The 13306-nt window shown below is 35.7% G+C and overlaps 2 protein-coding genes across 2 annotated transcripts; both read right to left on the reverse strand.

Annotated features, from left to right (window-relative positions):
• Positions 1–2445: 2445 nt before the first annotated feature.
• LOC108562995 (cuticle protein-like) lies at positions 2446–9035 on the reverse strand. Its single transcript, XM_017921519.1, has 4 exons — positions 8723–9035; positions 7883–8566; positions 3220–3252; positions 2446–3159 (listed from the first exon to the last, which is right to left on the reverse strand). The coding sequence occupies exons 1-4, from the start codon at positions 8732–8734 to the stop codon at positions 2491–2493; spliced, it is 1398 nt and encodes a 465-aa protein (XP_017777008.1). The 5' UTR covers positions 8735–9035; the 3' UTR covers positions 2446–2490.
• A 3360-nt stretch (positions 9036–12395) lies between these two features.
• On the reverse strand, positions 12396–13182 carry LOC108562996 (cuticle protein 7-like). The gene is made up of 2 exons (XM_017921520.1): positions 13171–13182; positions 12396–13094 (listed from the first exon to the last, which is right to left on the reverse strand). Exons 1-2 carry the CDS (start codon positions 13180–13182, stop codon positions 12414–12416), a joined length of 693 nt encoding a protein of 230 aa, XP_017777009.1. The 3' UTR covers positions 12396–12413.
• Between the last annotated feature and the right edge of the window lie 124 nt (positions 13183–13306).

Below are 13306 nucleotides of genomic sequence, written 5' to 3' on the forward strand. Positions count from 1 at the left end.
TTTAGAATTTCATTTAGGATTTAAATAAACTGAACAACAAGTAAACTCCAGTAAGAGTATATTTAAAATGTATTGCACAACAGTAAACAAATATAACTTTTCAGAAAGGAGATACACTCGTCCAGTTCCGGGATGTATATCCAAAAATACAGATATTGTACTGAAAATAGTGCACCTCTCCAATATGCTTCAGATCACTTTCCGTTAGCCAACAAAATATCCTTTTTTGTTCCTGACTTTGTTGGTACTTTTACATGCTGGATTGAGTAGGTTCGATACCCACTTACCCAAGTACTTGTTGATTCATTCTGTAATTTCTTCTGCAAAATGGAGAAATTAATTAGTAGAGACATATGAAATATCTAAACATTAATCAGCTAATCAGGAAATAACGAATCTAAGGATAATAATATATTAGTAATTTTTATTTATTTCAATACATTATTTATAGATTTTGTGAGTAGTAGTAAAATAATTAACTAATATATGTGGTGCCGAACTTGTACTAATATAAATGAACATTTAGTTGGCTAAATTTACAGAGAAGCCTGTAATTATTTATGTAATTGTATAATTTGCAGTAAATAGTAATATTAGATAATATAAAAGTAAATTATATATGTAAAATATCACCTTTAAATTTAATAAATGTCGAGAATATGGATGGCACAACCATACGCAACGAAGCTCACACTTTAAATATAAAGGTTATAAATAAATATTTAGGTTATGTTTTGGTATATTGCTTTCGTTTGAATTAAGATTGCATAGAGATCACTGAAGATGGCGCCACTCGATTTTCAAATTTGCGAGGGCACGCAAATATCCCCATAAAAAGAAATCTAATGGTGTTAAATCACAAGATCTAAAGGGCCAAATCTGATCACCGAAAGGAGAGAGTACACGACTAGGAAATGTCTCTTGCAGTTATTGAATTGTATCACTGTATGGCATGTGGCATCATCTTGTTGAAACCACATTTCGTCTATATCAATATCATCCAACTGGGGCAGAAATAAGTGTGTTATCATGTCGCGATATCGAGCACCAGTAACAGTCACTGCTTGACCTTCCTTATTTACAAAAAAGTATGGTCCAATGATGCCTCCAGCCCAAAATCCGCACCAAACAGTGACACGCTGTGGATGCATTTGTTTTTCGACAATCACATATGGGTTCTCCGGACCTCAAATGCGGCAATTTTAGCGATTAACAAAGCCATCAAGGTGAAAATGTGATGTGATGTGATTTTGCTCGAAAAATCAGCATCCACTTATTGATGCTCAATATTTACTAACCTTAAACTTTCAGCTGCCCAATTGTCTATTTTTTGGGGTTGCCAAAACTTTACTGCAGAAAAGACAGCAAATTCAAATCTTTCGTTAATTTTGGGACACCCTATATCAGAGGTTCCCAAACTTTTTTGTATCGTAGACCCCTTGCCATGTTTTTCGGTTTTGGGTAGACTCCCTACTTACCTGATATTGATTTTTTTGTAAATTTCTAACTGTAGTGAAGTTTAGTGTTAAAAACTTAAAGTAAAAATATTTATTAAAGTAAAACTACTCAAAATAAAATTTTATATCTGTTATATAAAATAAACTAAGCAATAAGTAAATGTTTTTAGTGAGAAGAATGAACCTGATGCTATAATAATAAATTATCAACATTTGGCGTCAATATTGTAAGGTTTAATCTTAAATCTTCTCGGCTAATGATGTCCTGTCTGTTTATTTTTTTCGTTAGGAGATTGGTAACAGCACTGAACCCCCTTTCCATTAGGTATGACGATGGAAAGGAAATTAAAAAATTCCTCGCTATATTCCATAATTCGCTATATTCCAGGTTTTTACAAGTTCCAAATGTATTGCGTCCACAAAGCGAATGCCTACATCCTACAACTTACACAATTTTATAAACATGTATAATATTTTTTTTACTTTATAGGAACTTTTATAAATAATGTATGTGTCTTTACATTATATTTATTTCCGCCCCATTGGTCTACACCGCTGCCCCAATTTCCAAAAACTATCATTAATTGACAAATTTTATTTATTCGAAAAGGTAGAAAAAACAATCATTTTTATTAATTTATGCATTTCCAACATCAATCCTCTTAAATAGAAGATCATAAATATTGTTAAAAATCTCCAATTAAACCTACAAATAATTTATACAGAGATCTGAAGACTATCGTTGCCTTTCAAATATGTATGTATGCTTCCAAAGATTGGAATTCTTATAAAACAATTTACGTGATTAAGAACGTTTACGATTCGCATTTTTTTGGTAAAGGTCACTTTAAAAGGCTTCTCGTTTTTGCCGCGCCCGAATTGGAGTAGTTATTTTTGGAAAGGTTAATGGTATAAATATCAAGTGGTCTTTTTTTTTGCTCGATTCAAATAAGATTACTTTTTTGAATCGTTCATTTTAATTAAATTATTATTTCTTTTTTATACAGTTCGTTTGTTATTATATACATGGTTTTCAGTAGTAGGCCTTGGCGAGGACTGGGGCGGAATAGCCGTAGGCCGGAGCGGAGTATCCGTAAGCTGGGGCGGAATATCCGTAGGATGGGGCGGCGTATCCGTAAGCTGGGGCGGCGTATCCGTAGGCCTTGGCGACGACTGGGGCGGCAGCGTAGTGGGCGAGTTTAGCTACTGGGGCGGCGTAGGCCAGCGGAGAGTGAGCGTAGGCGACTGGGGCGGATACGCTGGAGTAGGCCACGGCTGGGGCGGCGGAGTAAGCTACCTTGGCGACGACTGGGGCGGTGTAAGCTACTGGAGCAGCTACCTTGGCAACGACTGGGGCGGCTACAACTTTGGCGATTGGGGTCTTGCTGACGACGGCGTTGAATCCGTTGATCGGGTCGGCGGTGTAGTCTACGGTCCTCTTGGTGCCATCAGGATCTACGAGAGAGTATTGTCCTTGGACGACGTCTCCGCTGCGGGTTTCGTGTTGGCTCTTGCTGTCTCCGGTCAGAGCATCCTCGACGCCGTACGAGTAGCTGTACTGAGGGTTCGGGTCGTACTCTTCGCTTACCACCTTAGCAACCAATGGGGCGGTTGCTACCTTGGCAACGACTGGGGAGGTGTAAGCGACCGGGGCGAGGACTCCGGCTCTGGCGACGGCCAGAAGGGCGGCGAAAGCGACGAACTACCAAAGAATTAATGAATTAAACAAATTATTTATTTACCCTTCAAGGGGAAAACTTACTTTAAAGGCCATCTCGTAGTGTTTCCTGTGTATCTAACAGTGAACTGATGCTGGATCATTGGAAACGTCCAGCTTATATAGGTCGCTCCGCGTCGCGTTTCCTATTTGATCCTCACCAATGGTAAACCACACCCAAGGAAGGTCACCGGACGCGCCACCACCACCTAAACATGTTTTGTTTATTTTTTTTTCGTTTTTTCATTCCTTCGCTCCTTTTATTTCATCCGTTGGTGGCAATCCGCAGAAGCCATCCATGGACACGACAAGAACACCAACGAAATTAACAAGCATACAAGAAAAAAAGTAAAGTAGTTTACACACACACACAAGTCGTCGTTACACACCGAAAACGAATAAAGGAATTTCCGTGTTCTCCTCCGCCTCTGACCTTAACCGTTCACGAAATTAATTCTCGATCAGAACAGCGACTGCGACAGCAGTAAACCGAGTTCGCTCCTAATTCTTTCATCGTTTCGTCTGACGTAATCCGGTCGTCACTTTTGCCATACGAAACGCTGCACTTGCATCCTTTACATTTCAATTAGGAATTCGTTCATTTTCATTTGTACGCTGATGCAATTCGCCTCCATCAACATTCTACCGAAATAATTCAACTCATTACATTTACACAAAGACCTCGCTTTTTTTTTTCATATATACTCTTACTTTTTATTTATGTTTCTCTTGTAATACATTAAATTAATTTACACACAAAAAAAATGTTGTTAATTACAAATTTCTGTGAAGAAATTGAAAGTGAGTTCTGAAAAATTTCGTCGTTGTCTTTCATCAAAATTCCCGATTAATGTATGAAATAATACACCAATATTAAAAATAATGATAAAACTTACTTTCTATAACAATATATAAAAAAAAACTTTCAGCTGCCCAATTGTCTATTTTTTGGGGTTGCCAAAACTTTACTGCAGAAAAGACAGCAAATTCAAATCTTTCGTTAATTTTGGGACACCCTATATAATACGTTAATCGATTAAGAATTGGAATAGTTATTTTTGCAATACATGCAATACATTAAATTAATTTACACACAAAAAAAAAAAATTTGTTATTAACAAATTTCTGTGAAGAAATTGAAAGCGAGTTCTGAAAAATTTCGTCGTTGTCTTTCATCAAAATTCCCGATTAATGTATGAAATAATATACCAATATTAAAAATAATGATAAAACTTACTTTCTATAACAATATATAAAAAAAAACTTTCAGTTGCCCAATTGTCTATTTTTTGGGGTTGCCAAAACTTTACTGCAGGAAAGACAGCAAATTCAAATCTTTCGTTAATTTTGGGACACCCTATATAATACGTTAATCGATTAAGAGAGGAAAAGCGGCGAAAGACTCTCAATTGCCAAATACTACCATTAATTGACAAATTGAATTTATTCGAAAAGAAAATTGAAGTAGAAAAAACAATAATTTTTATTAATTTATGCATTTCCAACATCAATCCTCTTAAATATAAGATCATAAATATTGTTAAAAATCTCCAATTAAACCTACAAATAATTTATATGGAGATCTGAAGACTATGCTTCAAAGATTGGAATTCTTATAAAACAATTAAAGAACGTTTACGATTCGCATTTCTTTTGGTAAAGGTCACATTAAAAGGCTTCTCGTTTTTGCCGCGCCCGAATTGGAGTAGTTATTTTTGCAATACATGCAATACATTAAATTAATTTACACACAAAAAAAAAATAATTTGTTATTAACAAATTTCTGTGAAGAAATTGAAAGCGAGTTCGTCGTTGTCTTTCATCAAAATTCCCAATTAATATAAGAAATAATACACCAATATTAAAAATAATGATAAAACTTACTTTCTATAACAATATATGAAAAAAAAAACCACTTGCAAATCAGCAAAGTTCAAAAATAATTGCGTAAACTTTTTCGATTCGAAACTCCCGTTCCAATTATTTCATTATTTTTTTTTATTTGGTTTTGAGCACATATTTTCGAAGTACAAATACAAACAACAACAAAAAAAAAACGCAATTATTTTCATGCAAATCGGATTTGGCCCAGCCTATAATGCGTTCGTATATACAGAGTGGCCCAATTTAACTGCAACTTACTAAAAAGTGCTATAACTTTTGAACCGTTGGTAATGTTGTGTCCATATTTCGCTTAATGATAGCTGATTTTATTGTTTACAAGTCTATGGAAGTATTTGAATCTCAGTTTTTTTGGAAAAAAAGTTATTAGTGGTGGAATTCAAACGTAATAGTGTGATAGCCCAATATTTGAAATATTTCGTATATCAAAGCATAACACGTTTTACTGATGCTAGTATTGTTAAAAAATGCTATTTTGGTGGTTGAAAAATAACTACATCTGTGGTAGAAGTGATTCGGAAACTTAAGGCTCGAATTGTATGAAATTCTCGACGCAGTGGAAGACAAATGGTAAATGGAAAATAACCATAACAAATACTCAAAATTGAACTCAAAGTGAAGCCTTACAAGTTCCAAAAAGGACAAGATTTCACCAATGTTTATAAAAAACTGGGCTCGATAGAGCGAATTAGTTGTTGCTCTTGCACGAACGCGGCCAATTGCCAAATATCGTCTTGTCTGATGAGAAAAAATTCCCAATTGAGAAATTCGTAAACAAACAAAATGATCTAATTTACTTAGAAGAGAGATCAAACAAAAACTTGGACATTCCAATGGCCACAAGAAGTCAGATACCACCGTTTTTGGTAGTTTGGGAGTCTGTGACAGTCGATAGTCGCTCTCTTTTGGTGTTTTTGGATCGTAGTGTCAAAGTTAATGCGAATTGTTAGGAAAATGCATATGACGGAGCACTTATATGCTGGACCATCAACAGAGGGCGCTGCTTGGACGGCCATTACCAACTGCAGGACTTACATCACCAACTGTCTATATACTATAGACTATAAAGTATCGAATATATATCAATACAAAGTCCTTATTAGTGTTGTTTCACTCGATACCCTGACCTTATTTCTAAGTTTTGGAAGGTGCTTTGAAGCCGTGGATAACTAACATTTCACTCAGAAAGAGTGGACATTTCAAGAAGATTCTATGGGTCATTTTACAGGCCAATGTCTACACTAAAAAATACCAAAGTATTAATGTGTTCAATTAAGCCCTTCTTCGTGAATGGAGGAAGATTCCGCAAGTTCACATTCGTGCAGCATGTGACTCATTTATCGACAAACTGAGAGCTATAGTTTGCACTCAAGGCGACAATATCGAAAATTTGAAGTGAATTCAAAAAAATTAATTGTTTTCCAACATTTTTTTTACTTGTAGTTCAACAAAATCCAATTTCAAATAAAAAAAATACAGCGTTCTGAAAAATTGCAATTCAATTGAACCACCCTGTACATGCGAATCAGACGATTCTATTGATTTTTTTAATTCATTATTCTCTTTATATTTTTATTTTTTTCACTATGAAATCGCGTTTCATTTATTATTTTTATATGCCGTTGTTTTTTTTTCACTCGTTATATTTCAGCAAAACTTTCAAAATTTAATTACGACATATATATTTAATTATTTTGTTTTAATTTATTTGTAATTAAAATTTCAAACGAATGCGTTTACATTTTAATTGGAACACGTATTTATTATATATTATTCCTATATATTTTTTTTCATTTTCTAAATATTTGTTCAATTTGCTGTAATTATTGCACATTATTTACTGAAACGTTTCCATGAATTACGAATAAATAAATATTGAAAGGCAACGAAAGTTTTCAGAACTCGCTTTGAAGTTCATTACAGAAATTTGTTAATAAGTTTGTTTTTGTGTGTAAATTTAATGAAAAGCAACAAATGTTTTCAGAATTCGTTTCAAAAATTATTGCACATTATTTACTGAAATGTTTCCATGAATAAATAAACACCGAAAGGCAACGAAAGTTTTCAGAACTCGCATTGAATTTGTTAATAATAATAAAAAAAATAGTTTCTTTTTGTGTGTAAATTAATGTTTTCAGAATTCGTTTCAAATTCATACTTTAAACAGTTTTCATCAAATTCAATCAATATCTTAAAATTTCTTTACTTGAAAAAGTGTACAAAATCGTTTTCATAGATACATGACACAATTTAAGTTAATTTCGAAACAATATTGAAACACGTACGTAAAGTTTCAATGATTATTATAAATACATAAATTCAAGTTTGTTTCCTGTGCACCCTCGAATTTGCATCTGAATTCAATAGATGTAATGTGAAATGCATTACGCGCATATCGTGCAAATTAGTTGCAGGTATTGTTGTAAACTGTTACCCCAAACTTCGGTTTTCGTAATATTATTAGCGTGTCTTTGTGTGGTGATGGTGCAGTTCGGATCGTCGATCGATACGAATTACATCATTTTCGAATCTATTGTGCATTGAGAATTTCCCGGAAACGCTAGTAAAGTTCTCTCATCTCATCTCATCGAGTTTCCAATTTACTCCACAAAAAAAAATGCTTCATCTACAACAAATAATCGAAGATGGGCGAGTCCTGAAAAAGATTTATTTTGAAGGAAGAAACGAATAATTTTGCTGTTTTTGTTCAGATCAGTTTATTATTATTTTTTATGTACAAGTCCTGGTTGTTGCTTGGTTGTCGGTGTTCTGTTTTGCTGTTTTCTATATGAATTTAGAAGGCAACTGGGTATGTGGTGTAGGGGGATGCTGCGTACGGTGAAAGGAACCTAGGTGAGGTGAAAGCTACCGGAGCTGCAACGTTGGTGACGAAGGGTGAGTTGTACGCAACTGGGGCGGCTACCTTGGTAACGTATGGGGCGGAATAGGCGAATGGGGCGGGAGCTGCTACCTTGGTAACGTATGGGGCGGAATAGGTGATTGGTGCAGGAGCTGCAACCTTGGCAACGAACGGGGCGGCGGAATAGGTGATTGGGGCGGCTACTTTAGCAACCACAGGTGAGGTGTAAGCGACTGGGGCGGCGACAGGTGCAACAACCGGGGCGGGAGCAATGATCTTGGCTGGGGCGACGGCGACGGGAGCAGCCACCTTAGCTACGACTGGCGCTAAAGGAGCTCTGCTCACGACGGCGTTGAATCCGTTGACGGGGTCAGCGGTGTAATCGACGATCCTCCTGGTGCCGTCCGGTTCTACCAGAGAGTATTGGCCTTGGACGACGTCTCCGTTGCGCGTCTCGTGCTGACTCTTGCTATCTCCGGTCAGAGAGTCCTGGACGTCGTAGGCGAAAGTGTATTGAGGATTGGGATCGTAGTCGGCGTCGCTAAGTTTTGCGGCGACGGCGACGTTGGCAACCGGTGCCAGGACTCCGGCGCGCGCCACTGCGACGACGGCAACCATGACGACGATCAACTGCAAAATAAACGACTATTTGTTACTACTTCTTCACCCCCTACATTGTCACACACTAATTCACTTAATCCAACTCTACTTTTCACTTTTCCCCGTCCAAAACACTATTTCTCTACCGTACAAACTCTAGAAAAACCAAATAAAATGCGCACTTACTTTGAAAGCCATTGTTTGGTGTTCTTGTTGATGGGTAGACAATGCTCGATTGACTGATGAACATTCGACCACAACCAACCGTTTTTATACACAATTTCATAATTACTTCAAAAGCGTCGATCCTCTTCGCATACTAATTCATTGAAAACCCGAATTCTACTACAACCACTACAACTACTGTTACTACTGCAGAGTAAAACTAGTACACGCGGCAAGTGCACTTCATCGCTGTACAGGAGGTCGCATTCTTAATTAATATGGGCGACGCGCGTCTCCTTTACACAATCCACACTGACATATTTAATAACGTATTCCGGACGACTACGAATTTATATTATATTAAATTTCGAATAGCTCTCGAAATATTTTCGAAAATTTCACAACGTCCTAGAAAAAAAAAACAACGAAAATAACGACAAGGACAACACGTGCACATCCTCCGTCTGCATCAAAATGTGTAACAGTCAAAAAACAATTAGTAAGTTTGACTACTCTAATTAATCTTATAGACTCAAGCTATAATAAATGCTTATTACTAAAATTGTAACTATTACCATTTTCCAATAATTTCCAATCAATGATAAAAAAAAACATCTTTTGAAGACTCAAAAATTAAGTTTCAACTATAACTCAATAACCACTCATACTAACTACTTGCATCTTAATTGCTAAATTAGTAACTATTACAATTTGCCTGTAATTCCAAGTTGAAATATTTTGGATAATTTCACCACGTCCTAGAAGAAACGAAAATAACAACAAGAATAGTCAAAGAAATCATTTCAAACATATAACAATTAGTAAGTTTGACTACTCTAATTAATCTTATAGACTCAAGCCATAATAAATGCTTATTACTAAAATTGTAACTATTACCATTTTCTTATAATTTCCAATCAATGATAAAAAAAAAAACATCTTTTGAAGACTCGAAAATCAAGTTTCAACTATAACTCGACAACCACTCATACTAACTACTTGCATCTTAATTACTAAATTGGTAACTATTACAATTTGCCTGTAATTCCAAGTTGAAATATTTTAGGATAATTTCACCACGTCCTAGAAGAAACGAAAATTAACAACAAGAATAGTCAAAGAAATCATTTCAAACATAAAACAATTTGTAAGTTTTAGTACTCTAATTAATCTTATAGACTCAAGCCATAATAAGTGCTTATTACTAAAATTGTAACAATTACCATTTTTCTAAAATTCGCTGTCAATGTTGAAAAAAAAAACGTTTGTTTTAACATTCGAAAATCTAATGTCTTCACAAGCTACAATATATTTTGCCAGATTTATAACTATTACCATTTTCCTGAAATTTAAATTTGAAACAAAAATGTTTTTTTTTTAAAGCTAGGAAATCGAGTGTCACGTATTCGACTATAATTCAAAAACCACTAATGCTAATTATAAGAATGAGTGCTCTATATGAAGCCATATGTTCAGGCTTTAATTTGAGTATATTATCAAATTTATAGCTCTTGTAATTTAACTATGTAATAAATATAGTTTTTTAATGAATTCGTTTGTCGCGTGTTGCGACCGCAAGACACCAATTAATGCGTGTCTTCGGCGATAAAATCTACGGCACGAATTTCTTTCCGGCGTTCGTCCGTCCTTGCCATCACCGTGATTCGTCCTTGTCGCATAAGTTCGAAAGTGTTCCATTGCAAATCGGATAATCGCAAACAAAATAAATAAATTAAAGAAAAAAATTCGCCAATCATTCTCCTGTTGTCTTGTCTTCACCGTTCATCGAACATTTGATCCATTTCAATTTATTGGGTCAATATGTTCGTAAAATACAAATCATGCACAATTCGGGACATCTCTTCTTCTCGTCATTCGTTAAGCCAGGTTTCACTGTATATAATACTTTTGCTATCCGAACTTATTTACTTTTATTATAACTTGTAACTTGTCGATTTCGCAACTATATAGGATAAATCATTAGTGCGATAATGCACACAATCTTGTTTCCACTTCGGTCATGTTCTTGGAACGACAAGGTACAATTTGTCTTTTGCGATAATAACACGCCTATCGACCACCCGGAATATCGATGCTATATATTCTCTTTTTGTTTTTATTGTGTTTTCTCTGTTTGCAAGATTTCATTAGAAGCGACCTTCGATCCTCGCGCAAAAGAATTCAGCGAAGATCGCGACACGCATATCGATGATATGCGAAGAATGCTTTGCAAAACAACGCGTTCTTATGTTCCGTTCTTCTCTTCTCTTGTTTTTTTTCCCTCTATCATTCGCGGTGACTTGGATCGCACACCACCGAGTATGATGATTCGATGTGTGCTGTTGTTGTTGTTGTTGTTCCCTCAAGCCCAAAGTTCCACCATATATCACGCATTAAAAATGCATAAAGGTCTTCGTTTGCGTTTCGCAAAACAAGTACATAATTTTTGCTGCGTGGCACATATTTATGGCCGTTATCCGTCCTCGCTGTTTACGCCCTTTCATTCCATTCTCCTCTTCTCTTCCTCCGATTCTCGCAATGTATGTTTGTTTTACGATGTCTTTAATTGCCGAGATAAAAGAGCGCAACAACATTCGATTGAAATGTTTACTTTTAAACTTAATTTGCAGTTGAAACGACGCTCATAAACAATGCTTCCATGCAAATTACATCTTTTGTTTCCTCTGTGCGACATCTTTCTCTTTACAATATTGTTTTGTTCATTAATCACCATGGTTACACTAATTACTGTTTATCTGGTTTGATAAATATTTGAAAAATTTGAAAAAATAATCGATAATTTCATAACTTTACAACAATGCATTGATTTTTTCCTTATTTTAAGTATAATTTCATCAATTTTAATAGGAAAATACACTTTTTAATTGTCTCCTTAAATTAGGCTTATTCTTTATAGTTTTAGTTTTATTTCAAGTATAAATACAAAGAAGTAATATTCATAGTTTTCGAGAAATACACTAACATTTTAAGACATTTTAACAACAATTAGTTCAATTTTAATAGCAAAATACAAGAAATCTATAACGTTTTTCATTGTGCCATTAAATTTAACTAATTCTCTATGGTTTCAGTTTGAATTTATGTATAAATAAAAAGATATAACTTTCATATTTGTTGAGAAATACACTAAAATGTAAAGACATTGATGTTTCCACATATTAACAATAATTAGTTCGCCATGGTTACACTAATTGCTATTCATCTGGTTTGATAAATATTTGAAAAATAATCGATAATTTCATAACTTTACAAAAAAATTTCATATATAAATAGGTGCGCAATTAAACGAACTTTAATATTCAGTAAATGAAAATGTAAATTTTTTTATAGTTTTCTTGAAAAATCACGGAAAATATATTTGAAAAATTGGAAAAATTAACCGATTTTTTCTTAACTTTACAAAAAAAAAATGATATAACAATATGCGTGCAATTAATATGTAATAAATAAAACTTTTATAGTTTTGAAAAATTGTCAAAAACTAATATTCTTAATTCAAAATATACTAAACGGTATGTGGAATTGAATTTGGAAGAGTTTGCTGTAAATGGTGTTAGAAATTTGCAATTGATTAAAAATCGTGTTATGGATTTTAATATGTTTGTAATTGGGTTGAAGAAATGAATTTATTTTTGTAACGGTGATTGGTGAAATTTATTGTATCAAGTCAATTTTTTGGTGCGTCGGTCGTTTACAAGGTGGCGTAGCTGTACTTGGAAAGTACTGGACTCTTGAAGATGATTGGTGCGTTGGCGACTAATGGTGCTGGTGCTACGAACTTGGTGACAACTGGTTTTGGCGCTACGAACTTAGCGGCTACGAACTGCTGTGGTTGCGGTGCCACGAATCTAAACTGCTGTTGAGGTTGAGCGAAGAATCTGGCGTCCACGAACTGTTGGGGAGCGGCTGCTACGACTTGTTGTGATGCTACGAACTTGGTGACGACTGGAGATGGCGCTACGAACTTGGCGACTACCGGGGCCGGTGCTGCTACGTACTTAGCTGCTACTACTGGTGCGACTGGGGCAACGAACTTAGCAGCTACTACTGGAGCAACTGGTGCTGGAACTACCGCTGGTGCCTTCCTGACGACGGCGTTGAATCCGTTGATCGGGTCGGCGGTGTAATCGACGATCCTCTTGGTTCCGTCGGCTTCGAGAAGTGAATACTGTCCATAGACGACGTCTCCGTCTCTGGTCTCCACTTGGCTCTTGAAGTCTCCGGTCAAGGAATCTTGAACGTCGTAGGCGTACGAGTACTGCGGGTTAGGATCGAACTCCGAGTCGGCGAGTTTCGCTGAGACGGCTACTTGAGCGACGGGCGCTACTACTCCGGCACGTACGGCGGCTACGACCGCGGCAAACACGAACAACTGAAGAACGAAACAAAAAGCGATGTCATCAAATCATCTTCTTAACTGTGCAGATATTATGTTATTATTTTCTTACCTTCGATGCCATTTTTCTCCTTGCTTTGGACTGTTTGGACAGTTGTCAATTGACTGATGCCTTTCGTCGTCCCCTCGGCCACCTTATATACATACACGTACCCCCAATTCGATGCATCATAGTTTCATAATTATCG

The sequence above is a fragment of the Nicrophorus vespilloides genome, unplaced genomic scaffold, assembly GCF_001412225.1.
Source record: "Nicrophorus vespilloides isolate i.1.1-1 unplaced genomic scaffold, Nicve_v1.0, whole genome shotgun sequence".
NCBI classification, from domain to species: Eukaryota; Metazoa; Arthropoda; class Insecta; order Coleoptera; family Silphidae; genus Nicrophorus; species Nicrophorus vespilloides.

What these genes read in the sequence shown, in the direction of transcription:
- LOC108562995 (XM_017921519.1), bottom strand. An exon ending in CCCCCTACACCACATACCCA is followed by an intron (nt 3,253 to 7,882) that starts GTTGCCTTCTAA and finishes GTTCACTGTTAG; the next exon opens with ATACACAGGAAACACTACGA. An exon ending in ACTACGAGATGGCCTTTAAA is followed by an intron (nt 3,160 to 3,219) that starts GTAAGTTTTCCC and finishes ATTCTTTGGTAG; the next exon opens with TTCGTCGCTTTCGCCGCCCT.